At 42.8% G+C, this 21,397-nt stretch overlaps 1 protein-coding gene across 10 annotated transcripts in view; it reads right to left on the bottom strand.

Moving 5' to 3' along the window:
* The window catches only part of PIK3R3 (phosphoinositide-3-kinase regulatory subunit 3), a 139,357-nt gene that overhangs the window by 115,003 nt on the left and 2,957 nt on the right, over positions 1–21,397 (bottom strand). For 2 of the 10 annotated variants that reach the window (XR_012005529.1, XR_012005530.1), the window contains exon 1: positions 6,043–6,863. Coding sequence is in view for 4 of the 10 variants with exons in the window: in XM_072772348.1 (XP_072628449.1) it covers positions 6,043–6,148 (106 nt within the window). In the remaining 6 variants the exon portion in view is untranslated. Of the gene's footprint in view, positions 1–6,042; positions 6,864–8,241; positions 8,349–17,702; positions 17,844–19,605; positions 19,707–21,397 lie in introns of those variants that run through there. The other 8 variants (XM_072772345.1, XM_072772346.1, XM_072772350.1 and 5 more) reach the window with 7 other exon arrangements.

Genomic DNA, 21,397 nt, shown 5'->3' with positions numbered 1-21,397 from the left:
TAAATAAAAAAATTTAAAAAAAAATTAAAAAAAAGTAAAAGCATTATCAAATGGAGAATTACCATACCTTCTAATGAAATACAGCTGAGTATACTATAAACTATGTTAAATGAAATCAATGACTAATCTTTTTCGATAAGAAAACACAAATAAATCTGGCATGGCTTTTACATCATTTGATTATATTAACATTTGTCCCACACTACAATATCATTTTAAAAATGACACTAAGCTCATAAAAGAAATATCTTACCACACACAGGAGAGGCATTTATATATTAACCCATCAATTGTTCAGTTCCAGAGAAAAATTCAACCACAGTAGAAAGCCCAAACTGCTAACAGTAAGAACCACATGGTGGCAGGTGACCTATTTCTTCAGTGTTTCTCAGCAAATATTTTCCCCAACCACAGGGCCAGTGTGCCAGTTCTCCACCAGAATGTTACTTAATCTAAATTTCACCAGGATGAAAATACCAAGTATGCCAGAGTAAACAAGTAAGTTTCCTGAAACAATCTTTTCATCTGTATTCAAAAAAGCCAGGAAATATTTTCCTAGATTGACTATCAAACTATGTAGTCAAACTATGTAACTTCTAGACTAGTAGTTCTCAAAGTATAGCCCAGAGATTTCTGTGTCCCCTAGACACACAGAGGATCCAAGGGGTCAAAAATATTTTTACTGTATTACTAAGACATAATTTTTTTTAAGATTTATTTATTTATTCAGAGAGAGAGAGAGAAAGGCAGAGACACAGGCAGAGGGAGAAGCAGGCTCCATGCAGGAAGCCCGACATGGGACTCGATCCCAGGTCTCCAGGATCACACCCCAGGCCGCAGGAGGCGCCAAACCGCTGCGCCACCGGGGCTGCCCTATATTACTAAAACATTGCACTTTTGCACTTTCATTCTCTCACATCTGTACAGTGGAGTTTTTCAGAGGCTAAGATCTGTGGTATCTCAACAGACTGAATACAGGAGGAAACATGGGAACTTGGAGGTTTTCTATTAAGCCAGACATTAAAGATTTTTAAAATGTAAAACAATGCCACTCTTCTAACTTTTAATATAATTGGTATTTTTTCATTAAAAGAAGTTATGTTAGGGGTGCCTGGGTGGCTCAGCTGGTTGAGCAGCCAACTGTTGACTATGGCTCAGGTCATGATCTTGGAATCATGGGATGGAACCCTGCATCAGGCTACACACTCAGCAGAGTCTGCTTGAGGATTCTCTCCCTCTTCCTCTGCCCCTCCCAACGCACTCTCTCAAATAAATAAATCTTTAAAAACAAACAAAAAAAAAGATATTAACATGTAATGCTTTATTATTTTTAAGTGAATATTTTTAAAATTTTATTTATTCATGAGAGACACAGAGAGAGAGGCAGAGACATAGGCAGAGGGAGAAGCAAGCTCCATGTAGGAAGCCTGATGCGGGACTTGATCCCCGGACCAGGGATCATGCCCTAAGCCAAAGGAAGATGGTCAATCGCTGAGCCACCCAGGCATCCCTTAAATGAATATTTTTTAAATTTCTTAGTTTTATCCTAATACAGTAAATATCACTTAATAGCTCTTTGACATCCTCAAAAAATTTTAAGATTATAAAACAGGTACTAAGACCAAAAAAAAACAAAAAAATAAAAAACCTCGAGAACCACTTTTTTAGACCTTCCTATAATTATATTTTGACATTAAAAACTAATTTTTTAAAGATTTATTTATTTATGATAGACATAGAGAGAGAGAGAGAGAGAGAGAGAGAAAGGCAGAGACAGAGGAGGAGGGAGAAGCAGGCTCCATGCCCAGAGCCCGACACGGGACCCGATCCCAGGACTCCAGGATCGCGCGCCCTGGACCAAAGGCAGGCGCTAAACCGCTGAGCCACCCAGGGATCCCCTAAAAACTAATCTTTTAATTACACTGAAGAGATGTTGTTGCCCTACAGATAATTTCAGAAATTTGCCTTGATAAGGAAAAATGTCTACAATCTTTTTAAAATTAATGGATACAACTCTTTTTTTTTTTTAAGATTTTATTTATTTATTCATGATAGACATAGGGGGAGAAAGAGGCAGAGACACAGGCAGAGGGAGAAGCAGGCTCCATGCAGGGAGCCTGATGTGGGACTTGATCCTGGGACTGCAGGATCGCACCCTGGGCCAAAGGCAGGCGCTAAACCGCTGAGCCACCCAGGGATCCCCTGGATACAACTCTTTTAAAGAAATCATCTGGGCAGCCCCAGGGGCGCAGTGGTTTAGCCGCCTGCAGCCCAGGGTGTGATCCTGGAGACCTGGGATCGAGTCCCACGTCCAGCTCCCTGCATGGAGCCTGCTTCTCCCTCTGCCTGTGTCTCTGCCTCTCTCTCTCTCTCTCTCTCTCTGTCTCTGTGAATGAATAAATAAAATCTTTTTAAAAAAAATCATCTGTAACATTTTCCCAAAATAAAAACAACGTCAAAACAAAAGTGCTAGCTGACAGATCACTATCTATAAGCTCTGAGTTTACCATCAGCTGTATATTTGTAATCCTCCAGTAACTCCTGTGCAAGAGACAGGGCTCTTGGAGAAGCCTTACCCAGCAACTATTGTTATGGAATAAGCTTGATTCCCAAATCACAAGACAAACCAAGATGCTCAAAAGCAATTCTCTGTACCACACTCTTAACATTTCCAAAAAAAAAGTTTTGTTTCATCTAAACAGTTCACTGTTTCTAATGCTTCTGGGAAATACATAATGATTAAGACATTGAACTTCCATTTAGATCCAATCCTTACATTGTCAGTGAATTACAGTAGATGTAGCAATCCAGGTAGTTATGAGAAATCTTTAGGATGCATGGTAATGGTAGTTTTTTTTTTTTAAATGAGCTAGAGGGAAACACCTCTGGAAAAGTTTTTGAGGATGCTGGAAGCAATAATGAAAAACAATTTTGCACTTATGGTTCAGTCTAAAATTAAGGTGAAAATCATATTTTAAAAACTAATATTACAGTTAAGGAACCTTAGTCAACAACCATCTAACTCAAGTTATTTAACTCTAGGCTATTGAGATATCCAAATAATGAGGTGACCAAGGATCTTAAGTAGGAAAGCACTTAGAGGCTAGAAAGAAATAGTGCTCCTGCGCTATTTATTAATTCAACACATTTATTAGATTGTCTACTGCCTACAAGACCTTGAGCAAGCTAAGAAACTCCTAACTTGATGGGAAGACAACTCCATCAGGGGAATATACATAAGCGCAGAAGCTACTCCATAGACAGAATGAAAAGAAGTTCTGAGAAGTACTAGAAGAGAAAAGGAAAGGAAAGGAAAGTTATCTTCTAACAGAAGGGATCAGAAACATACATCCTGGCAGTGAAGACATCTAATGCATACCTTAAATATATGTAAGATTTCAACAAGTAACAAATGATAGTGCAAAGCATCCCAGGAAGATGAAAAAGCATACATTCAAGAAACATCAAGTATAAAATAGCTTCCACAAAATTTGTGATGGACTCCAAGAGGAGACTAGACCAGAAAATTAGGTTGGAAGCAAAAAAAAAAAAAAAAAAAAATAGAGGGACTTATATGAAAAGGTAAGCAACCTGGGACTCTTTCACAGGCAAAGAAAAGCCATTGGAAGGTTTTCAAAGTCATTGGGAATTTTACCACTGGAAGGCAAATCATCCGATGGTACCTAAATAATACTATGGATTGAACAAAGCAGAAACAGGGAAAACAGTAAGAACAGTTAGATCACTATCAAATGAGTCCAATCAGGAAATAATAAGAGCTTGAGCTGGGATAGGAGGTAGGAAGAAGACAGATACAAGATGTGCTGCAGCCACTTCACTAATAATTTACTTAGTTTTAAATGTTTCAAAACCTTAATTTATCACACAAAACAAGACTGGCATTCACATTATTCCCATTAAAAACCATTCACATCACAGGCAATTCCAGCATACTCAAGTGTGCTTCCTTTACAAAAAGCTGTTAGGCATAACTAACCCATAATCTACATTAAGGCTGCAAAATGGGTAATAAAGAATACCATATGCCTATTTCCAATATTTTGAATAGAATCTCAGTATGCAAAATTTCATCTAAGGATGAACAATTTAAACTCAAAAGTTTATTTCTACGTAAATGCACAAAGTTTGGATCAGAATTTTCTATACAACCTTATAAGACCTACATCACTACATAATTATAATAGTCAACTTTTTTTAAAATCACTTTTGGACAACTCAACTCAACTCGCCAACATTTTGCTATGAGGCCCATATTTTTCAAACATTAGTGCCTTCTTCATTTTCTCCCCTCCTCCCTACTCACCTCTCCGCCCAACAAATTCCCTTTGTATGTCTGCAAGGCAAGATACTATGATACAGTGATTCTAAGGCAGTTTGAATATATAATTCTTAAAACAGAAATCTAGAATTATTAGCTTTACTTTTTACAGGAAGAACCAATGATGTACTAAATTTTCATTTACATGAATGACAAATGCATCTAATAGAAATGATGCTTTACCGTTAGGGGGAAACAAAGGGGGAAATACACACAATAGATGGGTGGCAAATCTTACAAACTTTGCAAAACACTGAAAAGCTGCATCTGGATTGCAGTCACAATTACAAAAGCAAATAAGGCTCCAAAATGAAGGGAAAAGAGAAAAATTCAAAGTGATCATTAAGAGCAAAAAGGGTTGATTTATTATTAGTTTTTAATATAGCATCATTTAATACTCTATGACTAATTGGGGAAACAAAAACAAAGGATAATTTACTGCTTACAAGGACACAAGAAATAATTTCTATACATCCTACAAGACAGTTATACTTCATTACACTTGCACGGACTCCAATCCTTTAAAAGGTTTCCAAAAATATATAGTCTTACAATAATTAAGGTTCCCCAATGACACACAATTTATTCTGGAAGCTTAACTATAACACATTTTTAAAAGACCTAACCAATTCATCTTCAACAAAAATAAGGAGTCACAAAGGCCCTCTACTTACTCAAAATCATTATGTAAAGCACTGTCTATAACCGCAAAAAAAGGATTTGAAAATCTGACAGTTAATAATCATAAAATGGGTTTAGAATTTAAAGAAAAACAATTACCCAACTTTTCCATTTTCCCTCCCTTCTTCTTTCCTACCAGATACACAAAATGTCTGTAAGGGTCTCAGACAAAGCTCTGAAGTAAAAATACAGTATATGTATACTTTACATTATGTGCATTCAAACCTATTACATATATGTACGCATCACATACATTCACACAAAAGGAAGGTTCCTCCTTTTTTTGCTCCAAGAATTGAAGTTACATTAAACCTTATCCCATAAATTAAGTTAAATCACCATAAATTAAAGAGTAATAAAATACTGCACGTAGATCTTTCCGAGCGACTATATCCTGAGAAGAAAAACCTCAGACTAAGACCGTGACTGAATAAAAACGCTCAATCCCTGAAAATCACTAAACCGGCTTTTGGTTTCTGTAAGAGGAAAAAAAAAGGGGGGGGGGGTGTCTAAAAATGAATAATCACATAGGCAACCCAGTTTCAGAAGTTAACGAAGGTAAAACACAAGGAACCGAATAAGACAAACGTACGAAATGACAAGCTTTCAAGAATTCCCCCAAAGGGAAAGACTGACTTCAAGGCTCAGATATAAAGCATCCTTTGCAGGTAGAAGAATCTTTAATGGGGGGGGGGGGGGGGGGAGAGAGAAGGGGAGGGGGGAGGGGGAAACAACAAAAACCTGAACCACACGCAAAGGCAAAGAAGTAAAAGAAACGGGTCTTTCCTTCCACCCCCACTCCAGCCCCCACCCCCACCCTCGCAGGACAATAGGATCAGGGTCCTAACTGCAAACTTTAAACGGATAAACCAGAAGCAGTTTTACTGCAGCTCTAACTGCAAATCTGCCCCTCATCCCAAACCTAGCGCTCCCAGGAACACTTCTGCCCTGAAAACATCACCTAGGTCTCGTTACAGACAAATAAGACCCATCACAAGATTCTTTTTTCCTCTCCCAAGTACCTGGAGGATCCATTTCAATATAAAATATCAGTTCTGTCGAATAGGGCATCATCACCTCCCTCCAGTCTGCGTCATCGCGGTCCATACTCCACACCGTATTGTACATCGCGCTGTCAGGGGCAGGTCGTCAGGAAATATATAGAAAGCATATATTTTTTTTTATCTGATATTTTTAAAAAATCTAAAAATAGAGATCTGTAAAGTCCCGCTCGGGTATGTACTTCGGGGTTTCCAACGGCCGGTACAAGTCCAGCCAACTACCGGGACGAGGACGGGGTCCTCCCCCCACTCCTCTTACAGCACCCAGCAAAATGCCCCCCCCCGGAACTTTCAATCTACGGGCTTTTTCTCCTCGGGGAGGTACAGGGAGGCCTGGGGGGCAGAGGGCTGAGGTGTTAAAAAGCAGCTTCCCAAAAAATCCCTTCCACACAGTCGCTCTCCGAAGAGAAAAACTCCCGCTGCCTCCGAATCTTTCCTCGGCAGCCACTTTTGTGTCCTTCGAGGGAGGGAGAATGAAGGGGGGGGGGGGAGAACGCGCTGGGAGAAAGGTGAGGAAGTGACAAAGGAAGGCATAAAAGGGGGGGGTGGGTATTGCGTTCAAGTTTCGGGGTCCCACTGGTCTGCAGAGAGCGATCCCCTCAGGGGCCGGGACTCGGGCTCCGTTCCAGTCAGGCTCGGAACCGAAGCTGCTGCAGCCTCGGGATGGGGGCCGGTCGGAAAGTCCAGTTAGCTGTGGCCGGCGGCGCGCTCCCGCCCGGCTGCGAGTCGGCCCGCCAGCGCCGGCTCCCCTCACGCTCTGCCCTGACTCCAGCCACTAGAGTTTCATTTTAACGGCGCGGAGGGGGACACCCTCCCCCGCCTCACGCTCCCCCGCTGAGGCGCCACCCAACCACACCGCGCGGGGGGGTGGGGGCGAGCGGCATCGATCCTGCTCCTTCCCCTCTACTCCGACCCGATGTACTGGAGAGTCGCTCAGGTGCCTGTGAAAGCGCTCCGCAAACCGTCTTCCATCTCGCTTTTCTACTCTCCCCTACGCTCCCCGGGCTTCGACTCGTTCATCCTTCCTTCTCTCCGCTCCCCCCAGGCTCGATCAGAATGGCACGGTCCGGGCGCTGGCCGCACGCCAGGAGTCAGTGCCGGGAGCACGCGAGCCAGGCCGGGAGGGAGAGGAGCGAGGGAAGGGGCGGGGGGGAGGATCAGGTGGCCGGTGATTGGCTGATCCGGGTTGCCGGAGCCCGAGCCTGCGTCTTTTGTCTGCCTTGCTCCAGCAGAGGAGCGGGAGACGGCTGCGCGCCCCGAGCGGGCCAATCAGGAGGCAGCCGGCGCTGGCCGGCGAGACGGCGATTGGTCGGAGCCCAGTTACTAAGCGGGACAAAGGCAGAAGGGGGAAAGAAAAGAAGAGGAGAAAAAAAAAAAAAAAAAAAGAGAAAGAAAGAAAGCGCAAACGGCGGTTACTGACAGGCTGGGCGAGCGCTCAGGGGCTCAGGCTGCCCGGAGACAGGCGGGGCTCCCGCTGAGGCTCGGTCGGGCCGGACGAGTTGGGAGGGAGAGGGGGGAGGCCGAGCTGGCGCGAGACACCTCTGCCCGGAGACCGGCCGCGGGGGAGGGGACTGACTGCGAGGGACGCGTGCTGTCACTTGGCGGGACGTGCGCTGCTCTGGCCCCTAGGAGTCCCTGGGCGGACGGCCCACCCCGCAGACCCTTCACTGGGCTGGGACAGTCCCCACCTCCCGCGATAAGTTGTCAATTAAAGAAAAGGTCCCCAAACCCACTTGTAGGACCGTTGCCACTCGGTGAGAGGAGATGCCCGAGGTCCCCTGTGGCCTCCCCAGGCCGCTACCAGAACCCGGCCCGGCTTCTCCCCTGGAACAGTTCGGCTGTCCTTAAGGAGGCATTTCGCAGCTCCTCTGCGCTTCCCACCCAAAGGCTTTTGAACCCAGGGAGAACTCCCTACACCTGAAATAGGGAGCCATAGCAGGCCCCTCAAGCCAGAAAACATGCCTTGAAATTACAGTGCGCGTATGTTTTGAGACAAATCACAGGTGTTAGAATCCCCAGCCAAAGGAGCTCTATTCTGTTTCCCTGACAGACCCCCTTCCTCAACTACGCGGTCCCTCCCCCAAGCTTAGAACTGTAACAGGCTTCACGATGAAAATGCTGAATATTACCACGAATTTCAGAAACAGCTAATTAACTTACTGGGGAACACTGAGGGCCAAAAGCAGACTTGTGTCTCCTGAAGGTTACGCCTGAAATTGCCATCCTGTGTGCCCTACAATACAGTCTGGGGAGGCCAAAAACTGCACCGTTTCCTCTCTACACAGGAGTAACAAAGCCCATTGTGTTGGGGTTGACAACCTGTTTTAAGCTCTAGTAAAACCTACCCTGAATGGCTCTGCTATATTGATTCATTCCTGTGGAAGAGTTGCCACGTCTCACCCTCTACCTCCTAAAGTGGTTCTGCCCTCCTTAAAGGTGCTCTAAGTTGAGATAGTTCCTGGGAGCTGACAGTCCAAACGTGTATGGGCTCTGAAATATGTACAGTCTTGAATTTAAAAGGGCCAGAATAAAATGAAGAATAAAATGGACAGGGGACTGTCCAGTCTCCAGGACTGGAGAAAACACATCAGGATCCTTATATGCTTTCCTTTCTTATATTTCTGAAATCCAAACATGATTCAGAAGCCAGATCAACTTTGGGGCAGACCATGTTGTTAATCTGGACGTCCTGAGCCATTTCTCTAGGTAGAAGATGCTAGAAGATCAACTCTAATTTGTGGCTGGCTTCCCAGCAGTCTCTTTACTTCACCATATCTGGGAGCCAGAAGCACTCACATGTGATAACTCAAAAGGCAGAACAATCAGTCAAGGGCAAGTTGGTTTATTTTTGTTCACGGGTGTCCCTGTGCATTCCCAAACAAAATGAAGGTGAAGAGAGGAAGTGTGGAAAAGATAATGGCTTTCAGATTTCCACAGCAGCTTTTGTCTGGACCACTTTTCATTATTTAGTGGTGGGGTTTCAATTTCTAATATGCAGAACAATCACCCAGCCTTTCCCACGACTTTGAGGGATGTAGTGAAGAAACAGCACAGTATATAGTATATATAGTCCGATCCTCAACACTGGCACATGGAGTAAAGCTTGAGTCAACTTTGCCACCTCAAATTATATGACCCAACTATCCAACAAATAAAGCTTTGAATAGGAGACCTCCAAAAAATAACAGTGATGCAAGAGGCAGTGATGAATCAAGGGGAAGCACATTTCCTTTGGATGGGTTTGAACCACTGCCCTGTTATGGTGGGAAGTGCTTGTCGTATGATGCTGGCCTTACTTTCCTTCAGTTGAGAAATAAAAGTGAGGTTGTGACTGCATGTCATCAAACCACCTCAGGCTCTTTGGCAAAGGCAGAGAATGTTCGCTCTGGTGTCCTGGACCATTTCCATCCTGGAGAATTATATTTGGCCTGGGTGTGGATTAAATTCAGCTCTAAGAGCTCAAACTCCTGGGTCGCAACCTGCTACTTGAGGATTTCTTTTTCTCTTTGCCTCCCTCCTTTCTTTTTTCTAATTTTTAAAAACTATTTATGTATTTATTTGAGAGGGGGTTGCAGGCAGAGGGAGAGAGAGAATCCCAAAGCAGACTCCCCACTGCATATAGACCCTAATGCAGGGCTGGATCCCATAACCCTGAGATCATGACCTGAGCAGAGATCAAGAGTCAGATGTGCCTAACCAACTGAGCCGCTCAAGTTCCCTTTTTTTTTTTTTTAACTTAAAGTAGTCTTAGGTAAATCAAAAAATCTGTCTGCCTTCATTTATGTATCTGTGAAATAGGAGATTGCCTTCAGATTTATGCAAGCTTCTTGGCTTATTGTGAAATTGAGAATGAAAAAAAATGCCACTTAAGTACTTAGAATTAATAGTACCTTTCTGTAACTCCAAATGGATAGATGTCCTTCACTTTTCACCCTGATATGGTCTTGCTATCAAACTGTTCAAATATGCTCCATTTCCCCCCTCTTTATTTCAGAGATGGATGAAATATTTCTCCTGTGCACTGAATATAGGGTATGATCTCAGAGCTCTCTGTGCCAGCAGAATCAGCCTGGAACTCAGCCAAAAGTTCTTCGTGATTAAAGGTGCCATCTGAGCACACAATATTTTTTAAAAGCCTTGCAAAATGGAAACACACTTTTATTATTTTTTTAAGGTCACTAGCTTTAACGCCAGGACTGACTTTAGCCTTTGGGGAAGGATCACGGCCTCAATCACCCCTCCCCCCATTTTTTCCCCTCTCTCATCATCTTTCTTGACCAAATATCTTTGATAAGGCCAAGTCCAGGAGCTAAATAAATTTAATAAATAGCATTCTAAGAAAATTCTACAAATCACCAGTTGCAAATTTGAGGACCTCCTCAGCCATATGCCTTGTAAGTTGAGGATACATCAAATTTTGATGGAAAAGTTTGCTTTCACTTTTGTAAAAAGTAAAAAGACCAATGTAAAAAGACCAAAGCTAGTGGATCTTCCAAAAAGACCTCGCACATGGGAATTGATAATCATCTCTTGAGATAGTAGTGTCTAAAATCATGATTTTCCATTTTTTTCAGAATGGTATTCCTTTTACTTAGCATTTGCAATTTTTTCCCTCTCCTGCACATCTTTCTTAAAACTTGAAAAACTCTATGATAGGGATGAAGGAGTGCACTTGTGATGAGCATCAGATGTTGTATGTGAGTGTTGAATCACTAAATTGTTCACCTGAAATTAATACTATACTGTATGTTAACTAACTGGAATTAAATAAAAACTTTTTCTTAAAAAGGAAAGAGAAAAGAAACTATGACAATGTTAATTATATCAGCCCAAGGCACTGAATGAGTGGTCTTCATAAAGTGGCATTCCTCCAGAGGCTGCTAAACTCCTGGATTTAGGGAGCATTGTTTGAGGGCTTCCTCACACCCCTCAGCACATGATCTAAATCTTCTCTGCCTCATGCACCCCACTTTAGGGCCTTCTGCAGCTTTAGGGTTCACAAAAAGCAGTGTCTCTCTCTTTAACCTAACATACTCCCACTCCCTTCTTTTTGTTGTCTGCCCTTCCAGCAGCACAAGGACCACCTGGATGGTATGTATGCTACTGCTGCAAACTTCCCCTCCATCAAGGCAACAGCTTTCAGCTCAGCTCTCACCAGGAGAGAGAGAGCAAATGAGATCCAAACTACACGAACAATAGTCTAGGCTGTTTGACAAGGGCAGGGCACAAACAGGGCAGGCAGCTGGTGAGCTCTGTTACCTCATTTAATCTCCATAACCCTGAGGAGGAGGGTTGTATTTTTATTCTCATTTTACAGATGAGGAAATTGAGACCCAGAGCAGCGAGGGGACTTGTTCAAAGTCACTCAGCCACTTAGTAGCAGAGCCAGGATTAGAGCCCCAGGTCCTGACAGCCAGTTTCAGTACCTTTTCTTCTCCCCTTCAGTTAGTGAATGTTTATTGATGCTTCCAAACACTGGGGTACAAAAAAGAATAAGACAGAGTGCCTAACACTGAGTCTGGAGCCCACAGAGGAGGAGCCAACAAAAGAATAAATAATTATAGGCATGTAAGTGCTCTAATAGAGAAATTGGCAAAGTTCTATGTGAGCCCCCAAGACAGTAATGATCTCTGCCCACATGCAGGTGAGTAAAGGCATCCTAAAGAAGGTGACATGTGGGCTGCCCCAAAACTTATACACCTGATTTAAACATGTGGTCTATTTATTTCTGTTTCCAAAATCTGTATGATTAGCTCCAAGCCTGAAAAAGTTTCCCTGAAAAGTCACCAAAGAGTCCCTCATCATCAGACTCTGCAACAACCTCATTATAATCTCCCTGCCTTGCCTCCTCCAGTGCATACTCGACACAGAACGATGGCTCTAAATAAAAAATCTGATCATATTAGTCCTTTGCATAAACCCTGCCTTCGTTCCTTCTGCCTTCAGGTTAAATTTTAAGTCTCAGCCTGGCATTCAAGACTTTGATGATCTAGGGGCAGCCCGGGTGGCTCAGTGGTTTAGCGCCGCCTTCAGCTCAGCCCAAGGCGTGATCCTGGAGACCAGGGATTGAGTCCTACGTCAGGCTCCCTGCATGAAGCCTGCTTCTCCCTCTGCCTCTCTCTCTCTCTCTTTCTCTCTCTAATAAATAAATAAAATCTTAAAAAAAAAAAGACTTTGATGATCTAGCCCCTGCCTACCTCTTCCGTCCCTTTTCACAGTTTTTTCCTGTCACTCCTAAGACTAGTCATACTAAAGCACTGCAGCCCTCAGAACAGCAGAAATTTCACCTCACAAAACACACTCGACTGTTAAGTGGCAAACTCCGACTTATATGCATCTAATCTCTCAGACTCTGCTCATGTAGCCACCTGCGCCAGCCTCTGCACAGCCTTGGCACACCATGTTTAAAGTGTCTGTTTCCAGGTCTATCTCTCCCCCATGATGAAGGATTTCCTCATGGGTGGAGAGCATGCTGTTGAATCATTAGTGCCCAGCATCAGGCCTGGCACACAGTGGGTAGCCAGTGAATGTTCTTTGAGCAAATAAAAGTTGTAAGAAGAAACCAAACTCTCCAAGAAGGTTCTGGAGCAGCCTAAGTTCAGGTTACCCTGATAATCCTTTCTGTAGGTCTTCAGCTGATTCCTGTTTATTTAAGATGACAAAAAGAAAATAAAAATAATTGTACAGTTTTGGCTTACAGAAATATGAGGGGCAGACAGTGACCCTTCTATCCTGCTGGCTGCCTCTAGGGTCTTCACCACAGTCACTCAGTTCTGCTACTCTTCTATTTTATCAGCTGTGAATTGTTTGCAAAATTCTAAGCAGTTTGTAGGCAATTCAGGAAAACTCAGCAGCAAGAAGAGAAGCTGGTTTCATTTTCTAGCCCAACTCATTTCTGAAATGTAATACCATGTAGGGTTTTATTTTATTTTATTTTTTTTTCCATGTAGGGTTTTAAAGGATGCTCACTTCCTGTGGTCATTATTTCAATAGTTTAGAACAATTTGCAGTTCGTGCTTCCCTTCTGGAATGTACAATAATTACCCTATAATTCCACAGGTCTCAAATCCGAACTATCTTACATGTTTTGTTGTTACAGGGCAAAATTAGTGCAGTTCTTATTTTGGAGATTTGGTTTAAAAATTAAAAAAACATTATAAAAAAATTAAAAAACCAAACTAATAGCATTGTTCTTTGCTTCTATGAACAATAAAATTGCAAGCATCCTTTAGAAATATTTTATAAAATCAGCATGTTAAAACAAGGCCTCCTGCATCCTCCCCCGATACATTTACAACGGAATCATCCCTGAAATCTGGGGAAATGATGCAACCTCTGGGGCTTAAGGATCACCATCTGAGTAAGAAAAGTACAAATATAGAACATTAAAGACCTGGTCATTTATATCTTCAGCTCGGAGAATATGAAAAATGAGACACTCACAGTGACATCCTTTTAATTCAAGGGCAGGGACTACCTTGTGTGCTGCTCATCTTATGCTTCTTGCAAAGGAGGTACTCAGTGAAGATCACTATTATTCCCTTTGGGTCCTGTTTCTCCCTTATTTGTACCAGTGTGAAATTCTAAATTATGTAATGCTAGGGCTGAGTAAAGGCACCCAAGGTGTTGGGAGTATATATTCAAAAGCAACCTCTTTTCGTGTTGTAAACAAAAAAAAAATGTAATTCGTCATCGTATATATCAAATATGTAATATGATAGTTGCACTTAGAGTTATCAAATGTTAAAGGTAGAAGGAAAGAACAGCTCAAAATGACAAGCCCTTTCAGTTCAGTTCAACCTGAGCCCCTTCCGCAGTCTAGATCTTGTGCTGAGGGCTCAATGAGATACTATTCCTGTCCTTATGAGCCCACCACCTAGTAAGGGAGATGCATGTGAACAAGCAATAACAGTTTCACTGACCCCTGTGCTTTCAAACTGATGAACTCCCTGAGGCCTTAAGAGCAGGGCGATTGACCCTTTCCATCAAGTTTCCTCTCCAACAAGTTTACTCTGTTTCCCAGCCTCTTCCTGACCTCCTGGACTGCTGAGTCTCAACCTCACACTCCTCAATGATTCTGTTCTTGCAGCATTGACTGCGGACCTGTGTTCCCTAACCACAATTTAAATGTGGCCCTTGTCTTCTTTTTCAGGATAATGGAGAGAAATCCAGCCCATTATCCTACACTGATATAGGGCCTGTGGCTGGTGTTTTTCCTGAGTTCTCCTAGAACCCTGCACTGCTCCCTCTTTGAAATCTCAACTCTAATAAATGACTCTCTCTGACCTTCCCTCACTTCTTTCTTTTCCCCAAGCATCGACACTGGGGGAAAATGTTTACCATCTAATATCTCTGTAGTGAGTTGAATAGTGGCCTCCAAAAATTATATATACCGGGGTGCCAGGGTGGCTCAGTCAGCTGAACGTCCAACTCTGATTTTGGCTCAGGTCATGATCTTAGGGTCATAATCTCAGGGTTGTGAGATCAGCCCTGAGTACATCCCCAGGTGGGGCTCTGCACTCAGAACAGAGTCATCTTATCCCTCTCCCTCCCCCTCTGCCCCTTCAGCCCCCATCACTGCTTGCTCTCTCTAAAATAAATAAATAAACTCCTTTTTTAAAAATGACATCTACAAATCCTAACCCTTCAGAAGCTCTGAATGTGACCTTATTCACAAAAAAAAGGGTCTTTGCAGATATAAGATTTTGAGATGAGATCATCCTGGATTTAGGGCAGGTGTCCTTATAAAGAAAGGCAGAGGGAGATTTAAGACACAGAGGGGAAGTCAATTTAAAGACAGAGGCAGAGATTGGAGTGATGCATCTATAAGCCAAGGAACACCCAAATTACCTACAACCACCAAAAATTAGGAGGGAAGCATAGAACACATTCTCCCTTCAGAATCTCCAGAAAAAAACAATCCTGCTAACCTTTTGATTTTGGACTTCTGGCTTCCAAAACTATGAGAGAATATCTATTGCTTTAAGCCACCCAGTTTGTGGTAATTCATTATGGCTGCCCTAGGAAACTAATACACACACCATAATTTAATTTTTTTTTAGATTTGCTAATTTATTTTAGAGAGAGAGAGAGCACAAGCAGGAGCGGTGGGGAGGAGAGAGAATTTCAGGCAGATTCTGCACTGAGTGCAGAGATCAGGGCCTAGACACTGAGATCATGACCTGAGGCAAAACCAAGAGTCAGACACTTAACCAACTGCACCACCTAGGTGTCCTATTCTCTTTATTTCTTGGTATTAAGATGTCTTTAAAAATTCAATTATAGTGGAGTGCTTGGGTGGCATAGTCAGTTAAGTGTCTGACTCTTGGTTTTGGCTCAGGTCATGTTCTCAAGGTTATGAAATCAAGCCCTGTGTCCGGCTTCATGCTCAGCGGTGAATCTGCTTGAGATTCTCTCTCCCTCTCCCTTTGCTCTCCCCACCCTGAACATCCAATCTCTCTCTGTAAAATAAATAAATAAATAATTAAAAAAAAAAGAAATAGAATATAATTTCAAAATAAAGGCAGTTCCTTCCCAAGATGACTATAAGTCACCTTAAACTAAATATGGTGCTCAAACTGATGAAATTTTGTCAGACTAGTTCCAGGACTAGAAACCACAGACCTAACCCCAAGGTGGATCTTTTTTTTTTTTTAAGATTTTATTTATTTATTCATGATAGACACACAGAGAGAGAGAGAGAGAGAGAGAGAGAGAAGCAGAGACACAGGCAGACGGAGAAGCAGGCTCCATGCAGGGACCCCGATGCGGGACTTGATCCCTGGTCTCCAGGATCGTGCCCTGGGCCAAAGGCAGGCGCTAAACCACTGCGCCACCCAGGGATCCCCCAAGGTGGATCTTTGTAACCATTTTTTCCCAGTTCCTTCAACTGTCTCCCTCCTGTCCTTCAAAAAAAAGTCATCCTGCTGAAACCAAATCCCAGACCAAAACAAGAGTCCTCCATCTGCTTTTATACTCAGGCAGCTATGCTTAAGTAAAAAAAAACCAAATTTGCCAATCTCACTCTGGACTGATCTCTGGTCATAACTGGATTCCTAGGGGAGGAGGGCGGGGGGTGGGGGTGAATGGGTGACGGGCACTGAGGGGGGGCACTTGATGGGATGAGCACTGGGTGTTATTCTGTATGTTGGTAAATTGAACACCAATAAAAAATTAATTTATTAAAAAAAATAAATAACTGGATTCCTTTTAATTATCCTGGATCTGCTTCCTCTGACATTCCAAACCTTCACTCCTCATCTCGAATGACTCCCCTCCATCATCAGATAAGTAAATGTGAGCTGGCCTTTTACATCACAGAGACCAACAAGCATAATTCCCATCTCTTCCCATCCCTGGTTTCATCCTGCACGGTGAAGAGAGTCCTTGTGTATGTGTATAAGCCTCTTCCATCCATCCACCTTTTATTTCCCCTTCAGACCCTATAAACTGGACCCATCCTTGCTTCCTCCTCTCTGAAGAGACGTGTCTTTCCTCCAGTAGAAAGCTGACCTCTGATGCCACCCTCCTTAGCATCCTAAAGCACCATTCCTAGTCCATCTCCTGTCTACCCAAATGCCTACTGGATGCCCCCCAAACAGCTCAAAATCATCATATTTAAGCTTGAGTTAGGTGACAGGGCCAGAAATATGGACCCACGGGGAGAACAGCATGTGCCAAGGCCCATGGGAGAGCATATGTCTCTTGGAGGCACTGAAAATTGTGCAGCTGGTCTAAATTGAAGAAGATAGAAGACAGTGAGGATGAAGTTGCACAGTAAGCATGAAGAGGCTGGTAAACCAAAATAAGGAATGTATGCTTGATGCTCAAAGCAAGGGAGAAAGGGGGCAGGGCATTAAAGAACTAAGCAGAGGAACAGCATGGTCATATTTGCACTTGAGAATCATCACAGATTACAGAGTAAATTAAAGGGGATGACTCTAAATACATTTGAAGACAAGGACGCCTGGGTGGCTCAGCGGTTGAGTGTCTGCCTTTGGCTCAGGGCATGATCCCAAAGGCAGGTCCTGGGATTGAGTCCCACATCCGACTTCCTGCATGGAGCCTGCTTCTCCCTCTGCCTATGTCTCTACCTCTCTCTCTGTGTCTCTCATGAATAAATAAAATCTAAAAAAAAAAAAAAAAAAAGACAAATAAAACACTGTTGAAACAATGTAGGCAAAAGGTGGAGAGTCCTGTGTAGCTCTGAGAGATGTTTAGGAGATAGAAAAGGCCACACTTGATGAATGGTTAGGTGACTAGTACATCCCCACCCTAAACAACAGCTCACTGCAAAATGAGATTACAACCTTTCTGGTTGAGAATCTTTCCCTTTACTGGTAATATTCTCCTCTGCTTCTGCAGGTGATTCATTCACTGCCAGGACTTCAGTGGGTGGATCAACTAGCCCCAAGAGCCCTGCTTATGGGTTAATACCTAAGGGCTTGAGTGGATCAATGACTCAGGCTAGTTGGCCAATTGCCTCATCGTAGTGGACACATTTTAATACCTCTGCTCGGTTCACCATGATATTCCTCTTCCCAATTTGCACATGACCTTGCACCTTTCCATAGTTAATGGGCTGAGTCAAAGTTTCTTTCACAAATATTTGGAAATAGTACCTCAAACAAGGGTTGGTCTCTCCAGAAGTCTGTACCTGTAGCATAGAATCTCTGGAGCTGACTGTGGCCACTGTCTCTTATGAGAGCTAAGTTCAAAGGAAACCAGTGTTCAGAAAGCTGAAGAAGGGTGAAGGAAATGCTCTGAAAGTAGGGATGAGAAATGGAAAGGACACAAGCAATAGTCAATCTTTTGAGTCTGTAGCCCCCTAACACCCAGATCTGTACCTGTTCTAAGGTCAGGCTCACCTGTAACACTTGCAGGGCCCAGAGCAAGAATGTAAATGGAGGCTCGCATACAATATGCCAAAATACTTGAAAGTTTTAAATCAAGTTAACAAATAATTAAATAAAATATATTAAATCCCCTTATCTTAACAAATAAACCTTCATTTAAATCCAGAAGACTAGGTTCAAATTCAGAATTCTCGGGTCCTTAGAGTTCTGACAGAACATGGTGGCTGGAGGAGAATGGATTCCCATCTCTTCCCATCCCTGGTTTCATCCTGCACTGGGAAGACGGTCCTTATGTGTGTGTCCAAGCGTCTTCCACCCATCCACAAACAGCTATCCCTTGACCACCCCTTTGGTCTAAAGATACTACTGACACTGACATTCCTTTCTGTCCTTAGAAGAACAGATTCATGGAAAAAGCCCAATACAGATCTTGGAAACAAGAATTCCAAGAGTATGATTAAGAAGAGGGAAGCCAGGGGATCCCTGGGTGGCGCAGCAGTTTGGCGCCTGCCTTTGGCCCTGGGCGCGATCCTGGAGACCCAGGATCAAATCCCACGTCAGGCTCCTGGTGCATGGAGCCTGCTTCTCCCTCTGCCTGTGTCTCTGCCTCTCTCTCTCTCTCTGTGTGACTATCATAAATAAATAAAAATTAAAAAAAAAAAAAAAGAAGAGGGAAGCCAGAGGGCTCTGGATGAATGAGTTCCCTTGACTGATTTCTCATCCTCCGAGGAGAGGTAGGATCAGTCCCTTTTTACCCTGTCTCGGGCCCCTGTTTCCCAGGTCTAATAGGGTCTGCTTGTATGAATTCTTTGTTTGTTTAAGCAAGCTCCAATTAGATACTAATTAAGGCCACTACCTTTATCCTCTGAACTACTGTCCAAATGTCTCACTCTTTCCCCGAGGGGCCTGGGGTAGTGCCCAAGAGGGCTTCCTCAAGAACCTTAATGCTTATCAAGTGGGCCAGAAACGGCCAAGCAGCTTATGTCACAGGTTCTCCCCCAGGGGTAAATTATTTTGATCAATCACTGTGACTTTACTCTCCTTCTCTCAGGCTACATATATTATATTTCCAATTAGCTATTTTGAGTTTAATGGGCAGCCTCAAATCCTAAAACAGCATTTTACTTCACTCCTGCTACTCTGGCATCACATTCAACAACATGTTAGAGTTTATGGGCCTTACCTCCCATCTGATTTGGGAGTCCTCCAAAATGGGAAGGGTGTTCAAATGCTCGGCAGCCAAAAACGTCAAATGTTCTGTATAGCCCCATTAATCAGGACGTGAAGCCATCTCCTTTGGAGGATGCTCTGGTCCTCTCCCTTGGGAAGCTTAGAGCATTTTCTTTAGGGACAATCCCCATATACATACACTTGGCCTGGGCCCTGCTCATCACTCCTCTCTTCAACTCTACATTCAGTTAGGGTAGTAACGATTTTCCCTGGACCATACAGTCAAATGCCACCATAAACATGGTATCTAAGGCTTCCTGCTAGACCAGTCTCAGAGCCTGGTTCTCAGAGCCCTATGAGTATAGCCAGTGAAAAGAGATCACCAGGATGCTCACAGACCCATAACAGCCAGTTACCAGAAGCAATTAGTCAACCACTGTGAATAGCATATAAGCATGTGCTATAGCATATAAGGTGCATATAAGGTGTAGTCTAGTACCTGAAACACCTGCTCTTTATCTGTGATTTTCCTCTTTGGATCCAGGAACTCTTTTTTTCATAGTGTTGTACCTCACTATTGGACAAAGTAACCACGCACCCCTGGAAGCAAAGTTAACAAAAACAATAAACTTTCCCTGTTCTTCATTTTTCTAACATAGTACCTACTCTGATGCCCTCAAAATTGCTATCAGTGCGGGTGCGCAATTGCTAAGACAAGCCGGAGCTAAGTAATTCACCAAGGTTACCAAGGCCATTAACTCCAGAAAGGAGTAAAAGAAATGAGGGAATTGACTTCCTTCTGGATTTTAAGCTGACTTCTGAATCAGTGCTCTGGGTCTGTCTTGATAATGTCAAGTTAGAAAAAAAAAAAAAAAAGATGTGTAACCCTGGAAGAGTTTTTCATAAACATAAACATTATGAATATTTCTAGTTTTCCATATTTGATAGGGTGGGAATAGTTGTTAACAATGTATATCTTCTCACGGCCTGTGTTTACCCCCATGTGATATTACATGTCATCACCTTTTATTGAGATCGAATAAAATTACTCAAGTTGTAAAATCTCCCACATGGTCTAGTATCATCATTGTATTAGTGTGCCTTTAGTTATGTCAGAAAATTCATTTAAGCTAAATAAAAGGTTAGTCTTACTTGACACACAGCTAAGTAGAAGGGCTCAAACAATGTTAGCAGGAACCAGATGCATTCTCAGTTCTCCTTCCATCTAACGTTTCCTCAGGTGGCAAAAAGGATAGTCTCCAGCAGCTGCAGGCTGCAACATACCTGTCTAGCAACTCCATCCGGCAGAGTGCAAGTTTTTCCACGCAATTGCCAAAAAATTCTGGGGGTTGAGTCTCATTGGCCTGACCTGGGTCACATGTTCACCCCTGAACCAATCACTGAGTCCAGTGATATGGGCTGTTCTAATTGGAGAGGCCTAGGTCATGTGGCATCCTTGGAGGCAGAGTGTGGGGGTCAGCTGCTCCCAAGCTACATAAACATTATGAATTGGGAAGAGGCAGTTTCTCAGCAACAGTCTGGGCTGACAAAAAACACTTTCACTACTCTTGAAGAGTCATTGTTCTGATTTTCCAAGGTTTTGTAGAATAAATAAATAAATAAATAAATAAATAAATAAATAAATAAATAAATAAATATTTATGTATGTATATAATGACTGTATAAATATATACAAATGAATAAATAAAACACTTCCAGATAAATTCACATGACCAATCACTTTGTCCAGTCACTCCTGAACAGTAACGGGGTCCTGAAACTCCCATCCCTTCATACTGGTAGACCTACACACAAGACAGATAAAATCCAACCTGTTAATGTCCTCTGCAGTCTAGAGATTTTATAATACCTGCTCTGACATCCAATGCTGGAAACAACCAACTCCATAGGAAGTGGCCAAGCCATCCTGTATAAGGAACACAGTGTGCTGGACTATTTTGGACTCTCTATTCAGAGCCAGGAAATCCACACAAAACCAGATCCTACCTGATTTTTTTTTCTTCTCTATCACAAAAGGGAATCTATGGGATATGAAACCCAGAGACGGTGCAGTTAGTCAGTAATTCTTCAGAGTGATCTAAAAGATCATCCATCTCAAAACAATATAAATTTCCTGCACTGTTTTCTAAAGGGCCTGGGTTTCCAACCTTAAGCTTATGTTTTTACCCTAAGCCCAGTCTCTCCCCATTCTTTGAGAGGAAAACTATTCCTGGTTTTGTCCTTCCATAACACCTTCTCTTTCCACTTTTGAATTTGAGGAATCCCCCAAA

The sequence above is a fragment of the Canis lupus genome, chromosome 13, assembly GCF_048164855.1.
Source record: "Canis lupus baileyi chromosome 13, mCanLup2.hap1, whole genome shotgun sequence".
Lineage (NCBI taxonomy): Eukaryota > Metazoa > Chordata > Mammalia > Carnivora > Canidae > Canis > Canis lupus.
This window is presented reverse-complemented; position numbering and strand designations above follow the sequence as displayed.